Raw genomic sequence first — 24,695 nt, 5'->3', positions numbered from 1 at the left:
CTCAATTCCTCCTGAATCCAGGGTCAGTGCTTTATCCACTGCACCACCTAGCTGCCCTAAGAGAGAAATTAGAGTCAGATAAATAGATCTGGGAATCATCTTCTTGGAGAAAATGATTGAACCTACACAAGCTACCAAGGTCACTAAGGAGGGGAAGAGTAGAGAGAAAACTGCGCAACAACCCTACAAGATAGAGGAGCTGATTCTTTCTCTGTGAAAGGGAGAAGATAATAACTGAGGCCCAGGGGTGACTCGTTTGATGGGCCAGTAGCTAGTATGTGACAGAATTAAAAAACAGGCATCCTGATGCTGTGTGCCATCTTTTACGTGCTGCAGCATCCTCTTTCTCTAATAACCCCCTTTTCAAGTTTCCTATCAATGCTTGGGTCCCAAAAAGTCTTTCTATGGAGATTAGACTTATCTATGAGATAGCCCAATAAAGAATTAATCTGAGAATCTCTGGGCCTTGCCATTTGTCCATTGTACCCTTAGGATTTCTTGCCTGTCCTTCCTCAGTCTTACGTGTTTGTTGTCTCCCCCAATTAGTGTGAGCATCTTATACAGAGACTGTCTCGATTTGATTGTGTGTCCCAAGAGCTTAGCATGGTGCTTTGTCCCTTAGTAAGCTCTTAATAACTTCTTTTTCATTCATTCATTCATATGTAAAACGGTTAATATGGAGAGCCAGGTGCAGAAGTTTTCCTGCAAGAGGTGGGATTTTATCCCTTTCTGAAGGTACGGGTGACAAAGTTGCCCAAGAAATCTTAGCAGTAGAAGGGACCATTGAGACCCATCTTGAGGGCAGGGGTCATCTCAGAAATGTGTGTCCAAAAGATAATCAGATGCAATGAAGAAACTCATTTTAACCAGCAAAGGGAATAGGAAATCTCGAAGTCTCTGTGAACTCCCCACTCCCTCTCCTAGCCTCCCTCCTACCTTTGACCCTGAGGGCCTCTGTGTAAGCCTTTTGGGGGGAAGCTCTGCTGGGTCATTTTGTTCCCCTCTGGTTACTGCACTTGCCAATAGCTGACTGCCAAATGCCCCTCTAATCCTAGTAATTGCTTTCAGGGATGACTGGGTGAAGGAGCTGCTCTTTGTCTCTCAAATCCAGGCTGCTTTGCAAAAAAAAAAAAAAAAAAAAAGGATATTTGTTTGAACTGAGAGACAGCCTTCAAGAAAACTAGGTTTACAAGTCAGAAGTGCCTGAGTCCCAAACTCTAGAGACCTCTGTGACATCTTCATGTCTTGGCTAGTGCCATATGGCCATAGGGCAGTTCTTAGACCTGAATGAAGCCTAGGAACTTGGTTAAGAACCCCTTCAGCCTTAAGAGTGAGTGAGGTTCTTCTCAGCAATACAATGATCCAAGACAATCCCAAAGGACTCAAGATGGAAAATGCTCTCCCTATCCAGAAAAAAAGAATTGTGGAATCTGAATGCAGATCGCACCATACTGTTTCTACTTTTTTTTTTCCTTTTTTGAGGTTTTTCCCTTTTTTCTGATTCTTCTTTCACAACATGACTAATGCAGAAATATGTTTAATGTGGCTGTATGTATATTACCTAAATCAGATTGCTTTCTGTCTTGGGGAGGGGGGAGGTAAGAGAGGGAGGGAGAAAAATTTGGAACTCAAAATCTTTTGAAAACTATCTTTACATGTAACTGGAAAAAAATCCTATTAAAAAAATTTTTAAAGAGTGTGTGAGGTAGAAGCAAAGAGGCCAGAGAGTTGACTTACCAATAACCGACATCTTTTTTTTATTTTTCTGAAGACCCAACTTTTTTTTTTCCCTTTTGGGTAAATATATAAATAGTCCTCTATGGGGAAGGTGACATGGTGTTCTAAAAAGAACACTGAATGAATCAGAGGACCTGGATTCCAATCCCAGCTTATTAGCTGTATGACCTTAGGTCATGGAGCCTCCCAGGATTGTTTCTTCATCCTGTAAAGTGGGGAGAAGAGGTGTAAGACTCTTCAGTATTTCTCCTAAGTGTTAATTTTCTGACTCTGGGTGAGCTCTGGTAAGGAAAGGTGAATGTCCCTTGGATGGGAGCATCTCTTTCCTATTTGAAAGAGGATTTCAGAGTGTTTTTCAATGGTGTCTGTAGATTTGGATTGAGAGGACAGGTTTTTATTAAAGCTATTAAGTAGGCCCTTCAGTTTCTATAAACATTGAGTGCTTAACATGTCCTGTACACTGAGCTAGGTAGGTAAAGCAGAGAAGTCAAGGACTGTTTTGAGTTTTGTCTTTGTAAACCAAATGTAGCCCAGAGCCTAATGCTTACTAAACTTAAGTCTGTTGAATTCACTTACTATGTGCATTTAGTCTTTTGATTTCAGAGTATAAATATCATATTATATATGTTTCTTGATACATAAAGGTATATGTCAGTTGCTATTATAAGGTTAATTATCTTTAGACCTTTATAATAATGCTGACTTGTCATGAGTTAGAGGGCGGTTAGCCACAGTGCTACTATATGAACATACATTTTATGTTTTTACACACACACACACACACACACACACACACACACACACACACACACACAGAGTACGTATGGGGCAGTCAAGTGGCACAGTGGCTAGAGTCCCAGGCCTAAAGTCAGTAAAACTCAGTTCGTTCTGACTACAGGCCTTGCACACTATCCACCACACCACCTAGCTACCCCAGAGGTCCAGAAAAGTTTAACTCACCCCAACATCATACAATCAGTAGGTAGTAGAATGAGCGTTCCAACCTAGCTCCTCCCAACTCCAAATCCAGCACTATCCACTACACCCTCGCTTCTTTAACTGATTCATGACCCCATGTGAGGTTGAGTAATTGAATGTGGGGGTTGCCAAAAATTTGGCAACAGTAAAAAGGTTGTGTATACCTATATACCTGGGGTTGCGTAAAAATTTCTCAGGCAGGGAGCAGCTAGGTGGCGCAGTGGATAAAGCACTGGCCCTGGATTCAGAAGGACCTGAGTTCAAATGTGACCTCAGACACTTGACACTGTGTGACCCTGGGCAAGTCACTTGACCCTCATTGCCTTGCACCACCCCCCCAAAAAATTTCTCAGGCAAAAAGGGGTTGAGAGTGGGAAAAGCTTAAGAATCCCTGCACTACACCAAGCTGCTCTTAACTACTCACAAAAGGAAATTGATTTGCCTAAGATCACACAATGGCAGCTAGGACTGGAACCTGGTTCTCCTGACACCTAGGCCAGAATGATGCCCACTATCCAAATCACTATGTACTTGGTTTGGAAAATAATTGATTTATAGCCTGGCACAGTGACCTGTTTGATGCAAAAATCTTCCCCTAATCCTTCCCCGTCCTCATCTTCTTTTCCACTCTTAGGACAGATTTTTGCCTTCCTCTCACAAATTGGATTATTTTCCCTGAATGCATATTGATGGTGAGAGTATTAGATTTGAAGCGTTGGATTAGATTTTGAGCTTCTTGAGGGCAGAGGCTGCCTTTTGCATAGAGCTATGATCCTTTGGGATGGCAGAGGGGAGGTGTGGTTGGGTAGAATGGTTTACAGATAAAAAAGGTGAAGCAGTTTGCCCAGGGTTATATAGCTGGTCAGTAGCAAAGCTAGGAATTAAGGCCAGGTCCTTTCACTACAAAATCCAGGCCTAAACCCAATACTCTTGCCATTGTGGTGCATTGCAAAGAGGCTTTGGAGGTGGGGACCTCTGTTTGAGTTCCCGTTCTACTTAGCGATTTGTGTGACTTTGGACTTAAGGTCACTTAACCTCTCTGGGTCTTAGTTCCTCATCTGTAAAATAAAGGTGTTATACCAGATGAACTTTTTTTTAGGACTTTAATTGCCAAACCATTATTTATTTTTATTATTATTAATAATAATAATAAACATTTCTATTTATAGTTTTGAGTTCCAAATTTTTCCCTCCTTCCTTCCCTCCCCTGACAATCAGATGTGGGCTATACATGTGCAATTATGTAAAACATTACCATATTAGTAATTTTGTATAAGGATTGTTGAATAAAAGAAAAAAATGAAAGTGAAAAATAGCATGCTTCAGTCTGTGTTCAATCAATATCAGTTTTTTCTTGGGAGGTGGATAGTATATTTCATCATTAGTCTTTTGGAATTATATTAGATCATTTGTATTGCTGAGAATAGTTGTCATTCACGGTTCATCTCTCTGAACATCTCCAGTTCCAAAACTATGACCCGTTGAGTCAAAATCCACCTTGATCATTAACTACCTCCATGCTATCTCTTACTTCCACAGATAAGGAATTTACTATAATAAATAGAAAGTTTTTGTTGGCCCTAGGTGTCCATCATTCATTTACAAAGCATTAGTTTGATGCATGCTCCCCTTGAACAGGCAACAAATTAAGCTTTGGGTGTTCTCATTAAACACCCCAGGATTCTTACTTTCTCCCCTCTCATTACTCTCCTAGGAACTAAAGCTGCCCGTCTACAAAGCCCAGTCCCCCCTCCTTGAGAGCCGAAGGTATTTTGTCGACTTAGTTTCTGTCCTCAGCAACCACTGCAAGATCTGCCCCACCGCCAGACACCTGGCTGTCTACCTGCTGGACCTCTTCATGGATCGATACAATGTGACTGCAAAGCAGCTGCACATCGTAGCCATTGCTTGTCTTTTGCTAGCAAGTAAGTGGAAACCTCTCTGTTCTTTCCCATTGTCTTTCTCCCTGGGGCTTGGAGGAAGGGGGGGAGGAGGAGGAGGGATCCCTGTACTTCCTCACTTCACTTCACCCTGCCCTCCCTCCCAGGCTTAATCACTTCAAGCTCCTTGCATGACTTTATAAAGCAATTGATTGAAGAGGATTGTATACAGTAGTCATTTGGGCCCAGAGCAAGAGCTTGAAGGGGAGAGGGACCTTCTATCGCTTCTTAAGCATCTTTAGGGACTCACTGAATTTTTTTTTCCTGACCTACTCTAAGCATTACTGTGTAACAGAGGCACTGTCCCTGGTGGGATTTGCACTTTTCCAAAAATGTTACTAGAAATCTGGGGAATCTTTGAACACCTGGGCAACAAGGTGTCACAGTAGATAAAACACTGGGTCTGGAATCAGAAAGAACAGAGTTCAAATTTGGCCTCAGACACTTATACTAGCTGTGTGACTCTGGCCAAGTCATTTCACCCTATTACCTTCCATTTCCTCACCTGTCAAATGAACTGGAAAAGGAAATGGCAAATCACTCCAGTTTCTTTGCCATGAAAACTCCAAATGTGGTCACAAAGAGTGGGACGTGACTGAAATGACTCAACAAACATACAAATGTAGTGTAGGGACAGGAATCCCTAGCACTAGGATGGTCAGTGGGCTCTTTCTGTTTGAGGAAATCATTTCTTTAGTCTTCAGCCTTCATCTCTCTTTGACATAAAAGGAGAACCTAACTTCTTTGTCTAAGAGAAAATGGGGGAGTTCTAGACCACTGTCTGGTTTGCTATACTGAGCATACCTCTAGGAGAAGAGCTAGACTTAGGCAAATGGAGCTTCAATATGTATGTCTAAAAAGCAGCTAACTCTTCTCACTCTGCCCCTCCCCCTCCCCATTCTTAGGAAGAAATGAGCCTGGCTTCCTTGGCTGCTGCTTAACCAGCAGAAGCCAGGGAGCACCTCCCGGAACATGCTGCAGCTGTCAGTCTGAGCTGCTCGTCACCGTCCTTGTTGGGGGCTGAATCAGAATAGGGGGTGGGACAGAGTTGGGTTTCTGCAGGGCTACGTGAGCCTTCCCTCTGAGCATCTGTTTGTTAAGCTAAGAAGGGGGGAGTACCATGGCTGAGTAAAGGGGGAGGATGCTCTTCAGACTGAAAGGAAGACAGAGGCTATGAGCTGGGGGCTGGAGCCCAGCCTGGGGTAGGAGAAATTGACTTTGGGGGAGGCACTTGCCATATGCTGCCATTGCCCAGAGACAGCCCTGAAATCCTTTCCGTGCCTTCTTGCTGCTGCCTCCCCAGATTGTCCTGCTCCCACGTAGGTCGGCAGGCAGTCAACTAAGAAGTTTGGGGCTCCCCTTCCCCTTTATTTTTGGCTTCAGGTACTTCCCATCCCACCAAGGGATGTTAGATCACGGTCCCTTATAAGGGCTTCCTTTAAGCAGTCTGGCCACAGAAGAAGGCACTGTCTTAATCTCTTTTCTCCCAGAAGTTCCCCATAAAAGGTGAGAAGGAAGCCTCTCAGCATAGCAAGTTCTCATGAGCTAATCTAACTTTTGGGAAAACACTGGTGAACATTACTAAAGGTTCAACTTTTTGCAAAAACTTACTAGCTGGGGGCAGCTAGGTGGCGCAGTAGATAGAGCACCAGCCCTGGATTCAGGAGGACCTGAGTTCAAATTCAGCCTCAGACACTTAACACTTACTAGCTGTGTGACCCTGGGCAAGTCACTTAACCCCAACTGCCTCACCAAAAAAAACAACACCAAAAAAACCTTGCTAGCTGTGTGACCCTGGGCAAGTCACTTAACCCCCATTGCTGCCCTTCCCCCCCCCCAAAAAAAAACACAAAATAAAACCAAAAAAAAAAAAAAATAGCTGGTTTGCCTCCCTCGGGATTCCATCCTTGGGTCTCAAGGTGGAGGCGTCCAGTAGGTGCCTACAAACCTGCAGGAGACTGTGGAGATCATCCAGTACATGTTCATTTTATACAGAATGATGAATGACCTCAGAAATTTATATAGCCTTTTTTTTGGTGGGTCATTGAGAGTGAAGTGACTTGCCCAGGGTCACATAGCTAGTAAGTGTCAAGTGTCTGAGGCCGGATTTGAACTCAGGTACTCCTGAATCCAGGACCAGTGCTCTATCCACTGCGCCACCTAGCTGCCCCTATATAGCTTTTTAATGCTTGCAAATAGGCTTTACAGATTTTACATCATTTAATTCTCCCTGCAATCTATAAGTTAAATATTACAAGTAGTTCTGGCCCCATTGTACAGGTGAGGAGGCCAGATAAGGAAGGGATTTGCCCAATATTACACAGCTAGATCATGGCAAAATTAGGATTAGGAAAGGCATTGTGGGATAGTGAATAGAGTGCTAGACTTTAGGTCAGAAAGACTGGGTTCAGTCTCTTTTCAGATGCTTACCAGCTATGTGACCCTGGTCACTTAAGACACTTCATCTCTGGGCTTTATTTTTCTCATCTGTAAAAAGAGAGGATTGAGTTCCATGACCACTAAGGTCCTTTCTAACTCTAAATCTGTGGTCCTGAGATTAGAACCCAGGTCTCCTAAATTCCAGGTCAGTATTTTTTTCCCCCTCTGCCACATGGAACCCTTGCTTCCTTGTACCTCCTGAGCCTTTCCTAGCTATGCTGTTGTTCATTTGTTTTAATCCTATCCAACTCTTGGTGACCCGACTTGGGATTTTCTTGGCAAAGTGTGGTTTGCCATTTCCTTCTCCAGCTCATTTTACAGATGAGGAAACTGAGGCAAACAGAGTAAAGTGACTTGGCCAGGGTCACACAGCTAGTAAGTGTCTAAGGCCAGGTTTGAACTCAGGAAGATGAGTCTTCCTGACTCCAAACCTAGCAGTCTATCCACTGTGCCACCTACCTGCCCTTCCTAGCTATACCCCTCCCTTAGACATTGGGTTTATAGAAAGTATGGAAATACTGTTCTTAGAAAATAGCCAAGGGTTACAAGGCAAAAATCTAGAGCTGGGTTACTCTCAGAGGATTCTAGATGCAGAACTGGAAGGGACCCCCATCCCACCCCCACTTTACGAATGAAGACATTGAGGTCCACAGGTGAAGAAACTCGCCCAGCGTCATGCAGATGATGCAGAATTTGAACCCGAGTCTTGCTGACTCTACCTACTCTACCACACTCCTGCAATACTTTAAAATGCTCCTACTTCTAGACCATGGTGAATGGAACCCAGCTTGGTTCTTTTAGTATGTGGGGTTATTTTGCCACAGGGAAACAGTAGAAAGACATTCTTGACTTCTAAGCATCTTGCATCTTTGCAAAATGATAGGTGGCTTCAGTGGTGGTGGGCCCATGTTCCAGGGGGGTGAGATGGAGCTCTCTTTGGGCCTAAAGTGACTTCCCCTTTTCAGACAACCATTCTGTCCTTGGAAATTGTGAAGGGTCTTATTCCTTGCTTGTGGCTTCACATAAGCCTGCTAGCTAAGTAGATCTCCTTTCTCCTTTTTGATTTTTTTTTGTTTTTTGTTTTTTTTGGCAGGGCAATGAGGGTTAAGTGACTTACCCAGGGTCACACAGCTAGTAAGTGTCAAGTGTCTGAGGCTGGATTTGAACCCAGGTCCTCCTGAATCCAGGGCTGGTGCTTTATTCACTGCGCCACCTAGCTGACCCCACCCCTTTCTCAAGTTTTGATTGGCAAAAAACCTGCCTCTTAAATGCAACTGATTTCATTTGAGAAACTTTGGGGAGCTAGATAGTCTTTTGCAAGAAGCTACTAAGATAAATGCTGCCCCCCCATATCCCTGGCTTTAGTCCTGTGGAAGTTTCTGCTTTTCCATTGTGTCTGTGGATAATTTGGGTTCACATGTCACCTTGTTTTGACTTGAAGGGCTGTGGGGAGGGGAGTACTTGGAGGGGAGGGTGAGCTCTCAGACAGAATAACAGTGTTAATGGCTCCTTAAATCGAAGATTTTCTGGGACAGAGATTCCAATAAAAGTTACGGCCTGTCTGACTCTGGTTCGTCAGTGACTCTGAAGTCTCCAGGAGCAGCCTCTCTTCCCCCAATAAACCTCCCTCTCCCCCTCCTCCCTCCCCGCTCCTCACCTGGATTGCTTGAGACCTCAGGGACTTGAAAGCAAATTTAATCCCTTTCTGATGGATAAGAATGAACTAATGGGTTGTTTTCATCAGATTATAGTAGCTTTTCTTGAAGGGATAATGGTGAACTATGGGAGAGATGTCAGTTGTTTCTGTGGTTGTGATTGTTGGAGGCTGATGAAGGCTGCCCTAGGTCCTCTCTCCAGGGGCATTTCTTTTTATATTGTATTGAAAATGCCTTTGATTTATGTAGAAAATGACAGTGACAAGCATCAATTTGTAAGGGGTCATGGCTTCAGACCCAGAGATGTAGGGAATTTTGTTTTTCAATTTTAAGCCTAGTCACAAATCAACTGAAATTTTCGTTTGTTGTTTGTTGTTCAATTGTTTTTAGTTGTATCTGATTCTTTGCACCCCCTTTTTAGGGATTTTCTTGGCAAAGATACTGGAGTGGTTTGCATTTTCCTTCTCCAGCTCATTTTACAGATGAGGAAACTGAGGCAAACAGGGTTAAGTGACTTGCCTAGGGTCACACAGCTACTGAGTGTCTAAGGTGGGTTTGAACTCAGGTCTTCCTGATTCCAGGTTCAGTAATCTATGCACTGTACCATCTAGCTACCCCAAAAATCATGTTTTAAAACTCCACGTTATTTACAATTTTTCAAATGTTAAATTGTACAAAAAAGAAAAATGCATCCCTTTCAGATCTTTCTCCTATGTATTTGTCAGGTTATATTGTGGTTGTTTATTGCCAACAGAGTTGAAGTTAGTGGGTATATTCCATCCTCTTTTCTTTACTGTGCATTATAACCAGTTTCCAGTCATTGGATACATGGGCTGTTTTTAATTGTTTTCTATGATGAATAAAGCTGGTAGAATATGGAAGACAGGAAGGAAGGGGGGAAGAAGGGAGGCAGGCATTTATTAAATGCCTGATATGTGCCAGGCACTGTGTTTGGGACAGGGTTTGAGAATCATTTGTTCAAAAAACAAGAACATTTTTTATAGCTCTTAATAGTGTAACAGTAGGGCTTTCAACACCAGACCCTAGTTTTCATCATATTTATTAAAGAGACCAGAAAGAATATTAAAATTTCAGACTTATGACATTGGGCAGGATAACCCGCTCTAGCACATTTGATGCTAATAGGCATTCACTCACAAGTAGTAACAAAGCTGATCCAAGAATGGAGGTTATGTCCTTGCAAACAGGGACTTACTGATTTTTTATCTTCTATTTCCTGTGACGTTATCTGCACACTGTGGCCACTTCAAAGCTGCCTCTGTCTCTGCCTCTGGGACGTGGGACGATTCAGATGCTTTTCACTTTATGGGGTTTTTGTGGCTTTTGACTCTCTGACTTTCCCCATTCTATACCTGCAGGAGGGGAATCCCTCAGCCAACCTGCCTGTGACCTAGAAGGTCCATCCTGGGGAGTCACCTGAGGCACACAGAGGGTTAGGCAACTGACTCAGGATCGCCTGGCTCTTATATGTATCAGAAAGAGGGTTTGGAAACCTGAATTTGCTGATTCCAAGCTGAACATGCTATTTCATAATATCATTGCCGCAGAAGCCATATAAATCTACCTACGGGGCTCCCAGTGAAAGCCCTTACCCTCCAGATGATATGGAGGATAAACTACTAACACCATATGGTGACTTTTTTTTTTTCAGGGCAATGAAGTGTGCCCAGTGTCACACAGCTAGTAAATGTCAACTGTCTGAGGCCAGATGTGAACTTAGGTCCTCCTATATTCAAGGCCAGTGCTTTATCCACTGTGCCATCTAGGTGCCCATGGTGACTTTCTAACCTAGTATTTCAAAACACACCTAATCCTAGACCAGTCCTGTGGGGGTTTAGTTGAGCCTACTCCCCTTGGCCTATATCAAAGGAATCTTCAATGCTGACTGGGAAGGAAACAACCAGCCCTTTATGTGTTTTAATCTAAACAAGCTGCTGAGATCAGAACAAACTTCTGTCTCAGTTAGCAAAGGGGCTAAGGAATCAGGGCGCAGAGGGATCAGAAACTTAGGGTCAGAGTAAGGCAAGGTCCCAAGGACTCTCCTGCTTTCCTTGGGGAAACCAGATTTGGAGCCAAAAGGACCCTTAGGCTACCTAGTCCAGTGCCCTCGTTTTATATTTGATCCTATGCTGGCCTGGAGCAAAAGCTTTGATGCTTAGGGGACAGCTTGGTCTCTGCCTGTATGATGAGTGTTAAATCATAACCCAGTTTTGGAAGGGGCCACCATGCTGCCTGCCCTCTGGGCTGTTTCAGTGGTGGCTGGCTTAGCTGGGAGGGAGGGCGACAATTCTCTTCCACTATGGAGTAGGAAGAGGCGAGAAGGCAGTAGAATTTCTCTGGCTTTCCACTGGGCTCTCTATGAAGCATCACATCATGTTCTGTTTGGAAATAGTCCTGTGGAACCTGCTTGGTGGTGGCATTTGGTCTTTTTTGCCCTTTCAAACTAAAACCCTAACCTTGAGAAAAGATTCATCTCCCTCCTCCAGACAGGACTGGGGCTGATCTCTGGCAGTTCCCACTCCCAGCCAAATAATGTGACCTTCAGTCTCTCTGTACTTTGGTCATTTGAGGAGAGCATCACAGGCGGTTTGAAACAGTGAGACCATCTGGGTCGCTTTGTGGGGAGCGTGGTATGAGATGCCAGAACACGTAGGGAGAGAGAGTCTGAGAAGCCAAGGGCAGGTAGGTATATGTAGCAAGCAGTTCCTCCACCCCTGAAGTAGCTATTAGGGAAACCTCTAGGCCAGTGAGACATAGAAAGACAGTCTCCAATGTGGAATTAATACTCACCCCACATCCTTGTCAGGTAGAGATCTTTGACAAAAAATTGGGAATCAGCTGTTCGTCCTGTTGGCGACCGGCAGCAGCCAGCTAGCTTAGGTGGATCAAATCCGCTTTGCATGGAAAAATGAAAATGGTTGTTAGCAGATTAAGTTCTAATGGGGTGATAGGCAGGAGAGACTCTGAAGAGTGATAATGCTGTAAAAAAAATCAAAACTTTGGGGGGCGGTGGGATAAAAGCAATCTGCTTCCTGAGATTTGTTTTTGTTTTGTTTTAGCTTTAAGAAAAAAAGAAAGAAAAGAAACCAGCATTCTGCTGGCAGAGTCCCAGGTAGACATCATGCCAAGGCCAAGGAACGGTTCTTTGTAAAAATGCATCGGCCAGCCTAATCCCTCCAGAGTGACTTATGTTGGTGGCTCAGTTAGAGTAGATTCCCCCTAACCTCCCTGTGACCTGAGCCCCTGGAAATGAGGAAGCCACAAAGACCTGAGGAAGCTGGCCCTGCCACCGGAGGGCATTAGCACCTTTTCCTCTTTGCCTCCCACTGAGTTGTTCTGTAGACAAAAGAGAGGAAACCTCCAGTCTGCGCTTTTTATTCTCCACCCCGCCTCTTCTTGTAGCCAACAAGCTGCCCTGCCTATGAGATCTTGGTAATTCCATCAGGGAGGAAGCAGTATGTCTGTTTTACAGATGAGGAAATCGAGGCTTTGAGGGTAATGACTTGTTCATTCACACCATGTATATGGGTCACTCAGCCAGGGACTCCAACCCAGGTTATCTGCTAACATGTTAGCCTTCAGTTAGGAGGATTCTTTTTTTTTTTTAATTAATTTTTTTATGAGTAGGCTTTAATCATCCCAAGCCAAGATCAGTAGAGCGCACTACAAGGAGAGTGTGTTTGTGATGCCCTGCATGCTGGAATAGTGACTGTGTTGTCCAAGCACAACCTCTGTGGGTCTGGGTCCTCATTCTGTTTTCTGGTTCCTGACCTCAGGAAATAGGTTGTCTCCAGTCTGCAGTCTCGATTCTGCCTGGCTAAAGACTTGCTATCCTTGCCTGCCCTTTCAGGCCACTGGCCTCAATTGCAGAGCGTGGGGAAACTGCAATTAGCGTCAGAAAAGCAGGCCCCCTTCAGTGTATAGGAGGAGGACTTCCCTTGGGAAATATTCATATTCTCTTTCTCTCTCTCTCTCTCTCTCTCTCTCTCTCTCTCTCTCTCTCTCTCTCTCTCTCCCTCTCTCTCTCCCTCTCTCTCTCTCTCCCTCCCTCTCTCCCTCTCTCCCTTTCTCCCTTTCCCTTCCTCACTCCTTTCCTCTCTTCCCATCTCCCTTTTTTGGTTTTAAAGTATCATTACTATAGTGTGTGACCTTAGGAAAATCATATCACTTCTCTGGGCCTCAATTTCCTCCTCTGTAAAATGAGAGGATTGAACAATATGGCCTCTGAGGTCTTTTCTAGTGCCAAATCTGTGGGTCCTGTTAGAAGGAACCTTCAGAGCTTCTAACCTGACCCACTCATTTTATAGATTAGGGAAACTGAGGCATGAGACTTTGGGGGCAGTGTGAAATGACTTGCCCAAGTTCACAAAGCTGATTATTGATAAAGGTAGGACTAGGACCTGGGTATCCTGATTATTGATCCCATACCAAGCTGTAGCTGACTTCTCCCTACAACCATTTAATAAGTACTCAGCATGTGTCAGACACAATGTTAAGTGCTAAGGTACAAAGAAAGGCCAAAAACATGATGCCCTACCCTCAAGGAGCTCCCATTTGGGAGGAAAAGCACTTAATAAGTACCCACTGTGTGCCAAGCACTGGCTAATACAAAGATTACCCCACTTGATCCTCACAGCAGCCCTAGGGGGCAGATGTTATTATCATTCCCATTTTACAGTTGAAGAAACTAAGGCAGAAAGAGGTTAAATGACTTGCTCAAGACCACATCACCAGCAATGGTCTGAGGTTGGACTTGAACTTAAGGCTTCCTGACTTCAGGCCTATTGTTCTATCTTCTGCACCACTAGCTTCTTCTAATTGGGAAGATAACTATGCGAACAACTAAGGGAGAAACAGACAGAGACTGACAGAAGAGAGATAGGGATAGCTGTAGACAGGTGCATAAAAGATTATCTCTGAGGTGAGGTGCTGTTACCTGGAGGGGGGGGTGGTGGTGGCTGGAAAGGCCTCTTACAGATGGCATCTGAGCAGAGTCTTGAAAGAAGCCAGGGAATCCCCAGGTGTCTGAGGTGAGGAGGGAGAGCTGAATTGGGAGATAGCCTGTGAGGCGTGTCCCTGTAGAATACACAGAAAGGGGAAGTAGTGTAAGAAAGGTGTGTGTTTGAGCCACTATGATTGGAGAAGGACAATCGTATGCCTAAAAAGGGAGCATTTACTTGCTGAAACTGCCCCAAAAGGAACTGTGCGTCTAGGGCCCCAGTAGAGTGTCATTTGTCATTCTCAGGAGCTGGGTGCAAAGGTCGCTCCAGATCTAGTCTGTGGATGGCTAACGGCTTCACTGGCTAGAAGGATCAGGGCTTAGGATACAATTCCTGGGCTTTTTCCCCCCGCTGAGAAGCCAGGAAAGTTGGCAGTGACACCCGCCTACCTTTGCAAGTCTCCAAGAGCTCCCTGCTCCACCAACTCCCCCCCAAAGGTAACCAAACCAGCACTTCCTCTTTTGAAGCACAATTCCAAACACAAATCCTGGATCCAAGAAATGTCTTTGTTACTGTCATTACCCCCGACATAGTTGGCTGGCCTCTGGAATTCTGCCTGATGGATCACTCACTGTGTATGTTTGTAAAATACCGAGGTCAGCACCTGCAATAACTCTGTCCTGGACCAGAGAACTAGGGGATGGAAGAGAGTTGTGGAGTTGGAAATTTCCCTCTCCCCCTCCTCCCTCAAAATACACATTTAAGGGAAGAGAAAGGAGTGTGGCTGGGGTGAAGAGATGGTTTTCTTTGGTGTTTTAGAATGCACATGACCCTCCCGAGACCCCTTTGGAGGTGACTCCCCCAAAGAATTTTTCTTGCATCTGGTGTCTGGGCACATTGGAGATAAGGCGGAGACAGCTGAGTCAGACTTGCACAGCCTGGACAATGGGCAGCTCACCCTGATTCATGATTGTGACTGGGGGGAAGAGAAGGGGGAGAGGGGAGGGGGATGTCTGTGAACGTGCAGAAGCCAAGCAACTAATTATAGCGCTCACTCAGACTGCAGCCTTTAAAGGGAAGTGCATTGTTTGATGTTTCAAGTCAACCTCCCCAGAACAGAATTGGGGGGAGGAACAGAGGGAGACAAGGAAAAGCTTAAAACTGTTTGGGGGAGACCTCTGGCCTAATTTTCATGGTCCTCCAGACTGCCTCTCAGAGTAATACCCTGACCCTTGGATCTTAATTTCATTCCAAGATCGTCTGCGCTCTGGGTTGGCAAGGGGTGAGCTTCTAGACAACAGCTGGGAACAGAGAGGGACAGCAGGACCCCAGCTGCTACCTTTATAGCCAACAGGCATGGGTCTGGCCCCCACCTGGGACAGGGCTAGCTTAGCAGCCTCCTGCTCAGATGTTACATCTCTGTGTTCCTTGAGACACAGGGGCCCTTCTTCCTTCCTACCTTGAGGCCCTTGTAACGCAATTATATGTCGAGACATTCCCTGGCAACTAGACTAGATACTCCCCTCGCCAAGAGCAAAAACCTAGGTACCAGTCTTCCTTCCTCTCAGATTTGAGGGAAGAATAGTTTGGTATTTGTTGTGGAGGAAGGTAAGCTAAGGAAATCTGGAAATGGACATTGTTCCCTATTGTGATTGAGTTAGGTGTAGTTAGACTACCTTTTTTGGGGGGATGGAGGGGTCTGGGAGCTAGTACTGGTCAATGGTACTGAATCTGGGCAGGGCTAGAACACAGACTGCCCAATTATCTTTCTGTCCTACTCGTAACATGCTTTGGTACCTGGAGTGCTTGACTTGAGTCCAAGACCTCAGGGTTCAAATCCTGCTTCTGAGACTCACCTAGCAAAGCCTCAGTTTGCTCATCTGTAAAATGTAGACAATTCTATTTGTATTATCCATCACAAGGCATTTCTGAAGCAGGTACTATGCCAACCTTAAAAGTACTGGAAAAGGGGGCAGCTAGGTGGCACAGTGGATAGAGCACTGGCCCTGGATTCAGGAGGACCTGAGTTCAAATCCAGCCTCAGACACTTGACACTTACTAGCTGTGTGACCCTGAGCAAGTCACTTAACCCCAATTGCCTTACCAAAAAAAAAAAAAAGTACTGGAAAAGTACAAGGCTTCGTGATTACCCAGCTTGAGAGAAAACACAAAGGCTAGCTAGGTACATGGGAAATTGCTGAATAGGTTGAAACTTTTATTAGAGGCCAGTAGCTGCTTTTTCTTCCAGGGCTTATTGACGAAGTGTAATTTGTGTTTCTACTTGGGAATATAAATTAGTTTGTATTGTAGTTCTCTCTCACATCCAGGAGAAGGAAATGAAGAATTGGCCAATGATTAACAAGGAGCATAAGGCACAGGGAAGTCTTCCTTAAAATTTTCACCTACAGGGTCAGCTTTAAATTTGTTAGTAGAGACCTGAAGATGAGGGTAAGAGAAGAAGAGAGATAACTGTCTATTGATTGTTAGCAATGGGAACTTTGATCCCAGATTGATTGCTGTGGGGAAAGCCAGGAAGAGGACAGCTTGATGGCTCAGTGGATAGAACACTGGGCCTGGAATCAGGAAGACCTGTGTTCAAATTTAGCCTTAGACACTTACTAGCTGTTGGCCCTGGGCAAGTCACTTAATCCTGTTTGCCACAATCCACAAGAGAAGGAAATGGCAAACCACTCCAGTATTTTTGCCAAGAAAATCCCAAGGATGGTATGGTCCACAAGGTCATGAAAAGTCATACCTGACTGAACAACGACAAGCAGGGGAGAGAGAAAAGGCCATTAGAACTTTCACCCCCTATTCATTTTCTAATCTTATTTGATACCATGAGGGCATTGGGACTCCCATGATGTGTTGTGTCTAAGATGTGGACATTGGTATATTGTGCAGGCTTCCTCGATTTCTGATTTTGCACCTGTGGGCACAGGTCCTGCACCTTAGTAGCTTTCAGGATTTTCTGTGAATGAAAAAAAAAAAATCACCGCTTCACTGATATTCTGTCTACCAAGTCTGTCACTGGGCCTGAACTTCTGAAGCCTTCCCACCTGTTAGGACTTGCTAGCTTGGTAGAAAAAGCCTTTAAGAACCCAGAGTTATCTCCATACAATAACGATACCTTGAATTTAAGGTGACAGATACTTATTAAGTGCCTTCTAGGTGTTATGTGCTGGCTTGTTTGGTGGGGTTTTGCATTGGGGAAAGATCCACAGGTTGGTTTGGCCTCTGGACCTGTGATTTCATCAGGAGAAGGCAAAGTCCGGCCCTTATCAGTCATTGCTGCAAGTCCCCAACTAGATTTGTGGCTCTGAGAGAGAGAGAGAGATTGATTGATTGATTGAGATTGATTCTTAACTTTGAGACCTTGGGTAGATTTCAGGAAGTGGGAAATGGGGGAGAAAAAAATTGCATCTTTTTTTCTAACTTCCAATTAAAATTTCGTGTTTCCTTTGACTATGAACATAAGCAACAGCTATTCTGAGAAGGGTTCCATAGGTTTTACCAAGCTGCTAGAGAGGCACTGTCTAGGGAGAGCTGTCTGGAGCCCTGAGGAGGTGGGTGGCTGGATCTTGACCACACAGCCCCTGAGCTTTATTGTGCATCATTCCCTTTCCTGGACTTCCCTGCCTAAGAGCTCCAGTGGGTATTCCCTGACCTCCTGTCCTTCTTTCTCTTTCCTCAGGGCCTTTGAACAGGCTATTTCTTGTGCCAGGAATGCACTCCCTCCTCACCGCACTCCCTCCTCACCACCCACCCCTACAGGGCTCAGTTCCCAAGGTGCCATCTTCTAAAGGGAATCCTTTCTTTGATTCCTCTTAGTGATTGGAGACCTCTCCCTACATAGACTTATCTATTAATATCCCACTCCAGGAGAATACACAGTACATGGAGCACTGCTACTGGAGTCGGAAGACCTGAGTTCAAATTTAGCCTCAGATACTTACTAGCTGGGTCATCCTGGGCAAGTCACTTAACTCATTTGCCTTAGTTTCCTCATTTGCAAAATGGAGCTAATAATAGCACCTTCTTCCCTAGGCTGTCATGAGGATCCAATGAGGTTGTGATAGTAAAGCACTTCGCATAGTACCTAGCACATAGTAAACTCTATGTAAATGTTAGCCATGACGATGATGATAACTGTGAAGCGCTTAGCACATGGGGTTTGTTGTTGTTCAGTCCTTTTCAGTTGTGTCCAACCCTTCATGACCCCATTTGGGGTTTCCCTAGCTGAGATCCTGGAGTTCTTTGCCATTTCCTTCTCCTGCTCCTTTGACAGATGAGGAAACTGAGGCAAACAGGGTTCAATTACTTGCCTAGGGTCACACAGCTAGTAAGTGTCCAAGGCCAGATTTGAAGTCAGGAAGATGAGTCTTCCTGATTCCAGGCCCAGTGCTCTATGCACTGTGCCACTGGGTTTAGTTGCTATTATTATTATCATTATTATCCTAAGTGCTTATAAAATTGGATTTGGATGGATTAGATTGGACCCCATCACCCAGCACTCCTATTTATAACACCTGGCTGTGTTTCCTAGACACTGGTGATGCAAAGACAAAAACAAAGCAGTCCCTGCTCTCAAAGAGTGTCTACTTGATTGGGGGAAGACCGAGTGTTCATAGATAAGTCAATTCAGGGTAATTGGAGGAGGGAGGCAGCACTAACTTAATGCTTGGCAGGCTCAGGGCGGTTGGCTTGATGTTGATGGCACCTGAGCTGAGCTCTGAGGGAAGATAAGCCTCCAGAGAGGCCGATGGCACGCTCCAGTATCATAAGCACCTAGAGTGAAAGAACGGAAGGAAGCCAGCAATGCAGTGACTCACCATGATTTCAAGGACTCAGGATGAACTATGATCCCCACCTCCAGATAGTTCAGGTTGCAGAATGAGACACATTTTTGCATATGGACAGTGTGGGAATTTTAGGCATATTTGTTACAAAGGTTTTTCCTTGCTTTTAAATTAGGTGAGAGGGAGAGAAAATAAATATAGGTTAATCAAAAAACAAAGTAAAAAAAAAAAGTTTTGTGGGGGAAGGTGGGTTAAGTCAATGAGTAAGATTTTACCATGTGGGGGCAGCTAGGTGGCTCAGTGGATAGAGCACTGGCCCTGGATTCAAGAGGGAGGATCTGAGTTCAAATCCGGCCTCAGACATTTAACACTTACTAGCTGTGTGACCCTGGGCAAGTCACTTAACCCCAATTGCTTCACCCAAAAAAAAAAAAAAAAAGATTTTACCATGTGCTAAATACTAGGGATACATAGAAAGAAGGGAGGGAAACACAATCGTACCCTTAAGGAACATTCAGTAGGAGAGAAAGTGTGTACACAACCAGGTAGGGAGAAGATAACTGAGTATCATGTAAGAAGAAACAAGTAGATCCATCCGTATGGAAACTGGAAAGGTAGAAAGGGGCTTGGTTCCAAAGAGCTTCACCTGCCCGAACAGAGGTATTGTTTGATCCTGGAGGTACTAGAGAGCCCATTGAGCAGTCAGGCAGCATAGTTAGACCTGCCCTTTGGAAAACTCACTCTGACAGCAGAATAGAGGATGAATTGAAGGAGGGGAAAGACTTGAGGTAGGAAGACTCAATGGGGGCTCCTTCAGCAATCCAGGTGGGAAGGGATGGAGACCTGGAGTGGTGCCTATGTGAAGAAAGGAAGGACAGGATTTGACAATATGTTGGACATTTGGAATGAGATTGAAGAGTCATGAGTGGACACTGAGAATGTGTGCTCAGGTCATTGGGAGATGAGATAGTGATGAACAATACATGGTGAATATAAAGATTTTAATTTGCAGAGGTATTAATTGAGAGAAGAGCCACACAATCTCAAGGGCAGCTAGGTGAACAGTGGCTAGAATGCCAGACATGGAATCAGGAAGACCTGAGTTCAAATTTGGCCTCAGATACTTCCTACCTGTGTGACCTTGGGCAAGTCACTTAACCCTGTTTGCCTCAGTTTCCTCAAGTGTCAAATGAGCTAGAGAAGAAAAATGGCAAACCACTCTAGTATCTTTGCTAGTGTGATGTTTAAAATCTTAATTGTGGTCGCCAAAAATTAAAAGACTTCAGTACCAGTCTTTGGGCATTAAACATTTATTAGAACATACAGATATTTACAAAGAGTTCAGAAGGTTATGAAAAAGAAGTCCTACCTAGCCTAGAGTTCCAGCTTGGTTGGGTTCTTCCTGAAGTCCTCCTCCACAAGCCTGCTTTGATCAGGAACTCTCCAACGAGCCTGTTTTAATCAGGAACCCCTTCCCCAGCCTGTTTTAATCAGCATTCCTAAGCAAGCTGTTTGTGGAAGCTTTTTTTATAGATCTGGAACAGAGGCAGTCCTTACACACTGCTTCAAGGTGATTGGTTGGCGTCATCCAAATCCATTGTCTTTGAAGGTGTTCTCAAGTTGAGTTCTCAAGTCTAGTTTCTGAAAACAATACCTTCTTAAGGGATAGCCAGGTGTGATTACAATCCAATTAACTTGAAGTAGGCTTAATCAGCAGTCAATTACTCTCATTTGATTCAATCAGTCTTGATTAATCTCCAGGTGGGTCTTTGAGTATCTGCTAAATCCCATTATTTCATCACATTCCCCCCTTTGTTTCTTCTAGGAACAGGTGTTCCTTGATGAAACAGTAAAAAATAATTGTCTTTGGAAGTCTTTTCTCAGTTCTCTTGTCTTCTTGGAGTGGTAAGATGTCATCAGGAGGAAGCTAGATTCTGGTCTGGAAAGCTGGATTCTTCTTCTTTAACTGTTTGAATTGCTGGATTTTTTACTAAACCTTAGCATAGCATTGTCACTGATCAAATTTAATACATTCCATTACACTAGGAAAACCCCCAAATTGGTCACAAAGAGTCAGACATGACTGAACAACAACCACACATTCTCCCAGTAAGACAATATGGAGAAGATAAATAAGGCTTAAAAAATGACTTCTCCAAGGCCCACATGATAAAACTCAAGCAGCCTTGCTGATGCCCAGTGCCTACATCATGTAACGGATGAGAGAAGAATCTTTGGCATCCCCAAAATACACAGCATGGCTCAGTATAATAAATAAGCAAAACTATCTAAAACCCCAGTTATCTAGGGGGCAAAGCAGTAGCTAGTTAGAGGGATGGACTTGGAGTTAGGAAGACCTGAGTTTGAATCTCCTGCCTCAGAAGACACTAGCTATGTAGCCCTGTCAAGTCACTTAATCTCTATGTGCCTTCATTTCCTTATCTGTAAAATGGAGATAATAAAGTACCCACCTCACAGTGTTGTTATATGTAAAACATTTTGCAGACCTTAAAGTGATATAGAAGTGTTAGTTATGATGAGAAAGGGAATAAATGTACATAGTGCCTTGTATGTGCCAGGAAATATGCTACATGCTTTACAGATACCTCATTTGATCCTCACAACACTCCTCAGAGGTAGGTGCTGTTTTTATCCCTGTTTTAAGTTGAAACTGAGACAGACAGGTTAAATGACTTGCCCAGGGCCACACAGCTTAGAAGTGTCTATGGCCAGATTTGAACTCGGGTCTTTCCTAACTCTAGTGCTCCATCCACTATACCACCTAGATACTTTGTTATTCAGTCATTTCAGTCATGGCTGAACTTTTGTGACCCCATTTAGGGTTTTCTTGGGGTTTTTTGGTTTGCCATTTCCTCTTCCAACTCATTTGACAGATGAGGGAACTGAAGCAAACTGGGTTGCCCAGGGTCCTATAGCTAATAAGTTTTTGAGGGCCAGATTTTAACTGAGGCCTTCCTGACTCCAAGCCTGACACTCTGTCTACTACACCATCTAGTTGCCTTTCTAGCTACCGTATTCTCTTTCAGATGTTGGGGAGATCGTCTTAAGAATTAGAAAAAAAAAAAGCTGCTTTAAGCTGTTGCTGAATTCATACTAGCTTTATGTTATGTATTTTCTCAATAGATACCAAATATTATAACTGTGGGGAGAGAGGAGGTTTAGAGATTTTTTTAATGTTTAACATTCTTTTCTTTTTAAATTTTGAGTTCCAAATTCTTTCCCTCCCTCCAGCCCTTCATCCACCCATTGAGAAGACAAGCAGTATGATACTCACTATACGTGTGAAGTCACACTCTGCAGAATTTTTGGACAAGAATAAATTCTAATACTCAGAGATTAAGAGCAAGTCCTATAGTAGAGAGAGAACTGAACTTGGAGGTTGGAGATCCCTGGGTTCAAGTCTTGCACTTGCACCCTTACTGGTTGATGCCCCTGGACAAACTGCCTCATTCTCCTTATCAGTAAGCCTAGGATGATAATACTTATACTAGAAGCAACATGGCCTAGTAGAGAGCTAGCCTTGGAATCAGAAAGACCAGGACCCAGGTTCCCCTCTGCCAGGTGCTGGCTGTGTGACCTTGGGCAAGTCAGTGCCCTGGGCAACTCCCAAGAAGGTACAGATCTGCATTGGTTGAGAAGGTTCATCACTCTCAGTTTTCTGTAGTTATGAAGTCACAAGCAGGGTGGGTCTGATTTGGAAAATGTGCCCACATGCACACATGTGTATGTCTGTGGATACATACAGAGTAACATGTGGTTCCCACATTTTTGTGACCTTGGCTACCTGGGGCAGACTGTGGTTTCTGGAAATGTGTTGAAGGCAGGGAGTGGAATAGGGACTTTTTGGAAGCTTGCAGCAGTACCCTTGCTAGCTAGCATTCTCAAGCTAAACATCCCAGGTAGGTCTTCCTTGTCTTTTTACCCTGTCCTTCCTGCTATAGCAGGAACCCACTTCAAAGCCATGCCTAATTCACCAGGTACTTCATGGGGCTTCTCTGGCATAGCGAGTTTTCGGTCTGTCTTATTGGGAGAGTTTCAGACACTTTCTTATCTATCCCTGTCCTTCCACCTCCTTACTCCCTCCCCTAGGCAAATTCGAAGAGAAGGAGGACCGAGTGCCAAAACTGGAACAGATGAACAGCCTGGGCCTCATGTGCAACCACCAACTGGTACTGAGTAAGAAGGAACTTCTACAGACAGAGCTGCTCCTCCTGGAGGCCTTTGGATGGAACCTTTGCGTGCCGACCCCAGCCCACTATGTTGATTACTACCTCTTGTTCTCTCTCAATGAGAAGGACCTCTGCAACAATTGGCCTATCATCTCCTTATCAAAAACCAAAGGTTTCTTAGAGAAATATGCCCACTACTTTCTGGAAGTCTCATTACAAGGTAAGGAGATGACAGCTCACTTAAGGGCTGGGAGAATGCTGGGGGGGGGGGGGTTTAGCACAAGGCTTCCATCCCAGGGTAGAAGTGAATGAAGGCGGGGCAGCTAGGTGGTGCAGTGGATAGAGCACTGGCCCTGGAGTCAGGAGGACCTGGGTTCAAATCCGGCCTCAGACACTTAACACTTACTAGCTGTGTGACCCTGGGCAAGTCACTTAATCCCAATTGCCTATCTTAAAAAAAAGAAGAAGAAGAAGAAGTGAATGAAGGCCCCATGAGATAGTAGCCAGTGATCAGCAAGGCAAAATGAAGAGCTGTAGAATATGGAGTCAGCTTATAAGTAGGGAGTCAAAGATTTCCCAGTTACCGCGGCTCTTTGAACCTCAGATGAAGAGGGGTTGACTGGGTACCCTCCAAAGTCCCCTCCAGCTCTTAACACTATGATCCTAGCTATGACTTTGAGCAAAAAAAGGCTTCACCTCTGAGTCTTGGTATCTTCATATATAAAATGAGAAAGTTGGAATAAATCTAAATCCTAGGCTTTTGATTCTGCCCTGAAGGAGAGATCAAATGCAAGAGAGTTGACAGAATTAGCAGATCACTTCAGGAGACAGCAGCATCTTTATAAAAAATTTGATGGTTTTGCTCATGAGTTCTCTCTGGAGGCATTTTTCATGAGTCCTTTGTAATTTTTTTTTTTTTTTTGCGGGGCAATGGGGGTTAAGTGACTTGCCCAGGGTCACACAGCTAGTAAGTATCAAGTGTCTGAGGCCGGATTTGAACTCAGGTCCTCCTGAATCCAGGGCTGGTGCTTTCTCCACTGTGTCACCTAGCCACCCCCCTATAATTGTTTTTTTAATAGTTAATATTATTTTATTATTGCATAAAACATTGATTCAGTTTCACTTAGAAACTAAGCAAATATATGTATAAATCCATATATGTTTAATATATAACTTTTTAGCTGTATCCATCTTCTACTTTTATCATACTTTTCTGAATTTATTCTTTTATTTTATTACTTATTTATTTAGTGACTTGCCCAGGGTCACACAGCTAGTAAGTGTAAAGTGTTTGAGGCTGGATCTGAAATCAGGTCCTCCTGAATCCAGGGCTGGTGCTCTATCCACTGCCCCACCCAGCCGTCCCTGAATTTATTCTTTTTTTTTGGGGGGGGGGAGTGGTGAGGCAATTTGGGTTAAATGACTTGCCCAGGGTCACCCAGCTAGTGTCAAGTGTCTGAGGCTGGATTTGAACTCATATCCTCCTGAATCCAGGGCCAGTGCTCTATCCACTGCTCCACCTAGCTGCCCCTCCTGAATTTATTCTTTTTTTTTTTTAAGTGAGGCATTTGGGGTTAAGTGACTTGCCCAGGGTCACACAGCTAGTAAGTGTTAAGTGTCTGAGGCCGGATTTGAACTCAGGTACTCCTGACTCCAGGGCCAGTGCTCTATCCACCTAGCTGCCCCTTCTGAATTTATTCTTTAACAAGTCCTTTGTAATTGTTGTGGATCATTGTCTTGATCAGAGTAGCTAACTCTTTCACAGTTGATCATCGTTACGATATTGCTGTTACTGTGTACAATGTTCTCCTGGTTCTGCTCACTTCATTTTGTATCAGTTTATATAAGTCTTCTCATATCAGCTTCATTTTCAAGTACAGCCCTCCCAGGGACCCATCCCTTATAACAAAGAATGAAAAAGTAAGAGAGGAAAAAAACAATTAATCAACATGTCAACCAAGCGTGACAATACGTGCAGTGTTCTACTGCCTCTACC

General features: G+C 44.2%; 1 protein-coding gene across 1 annotated transcript in view; it reads left to right on the top strand.

Moving 5' to 3' along the window:
• The window catches only part of CCNJL (cyclin J like), a 60,525-nt gene that overhangs the window by 28,208 nt on the left and 7,622 nt on the right, over nucleotides 1-24,695 (top strand). The window contains exons 3-4 of the mRNA XM_043989029.1: nucleotides 4,430-4,640; nucleotides 22,620-22,919. Of these exons, the coding sequence (XP_043844964.1) occupies nucleotides 4,430-4,640; nucleotides 22,620-22,919 (511 nt within the window). The remainder of the gene's footprint in view (nucleotides 1-4,429; nucleotides 4,641-22,619; nucleotides 22,920-24,695) is intronic.

Source organism: Dromiciops gliroides, chromosome 2, assembly GCF_019393635.1.
Source record: "Dromiciops gliroides isolate mDroGli1 chromosome 2, mDroGli1.pri, whole genome shotgun sequence".
Lineage (NCBI taxonomy): Eukaryota > Metazoa > Chordata > Mammalia > Microbiotheria > Microbiotheriidae > Dromiciops > Dromiciops gliroides.
The sequence above is the reverse complement of the archived record's forward strand: the minus strand, read 5'-3'. Positions and strand labels throughout refer to the sequence as shown.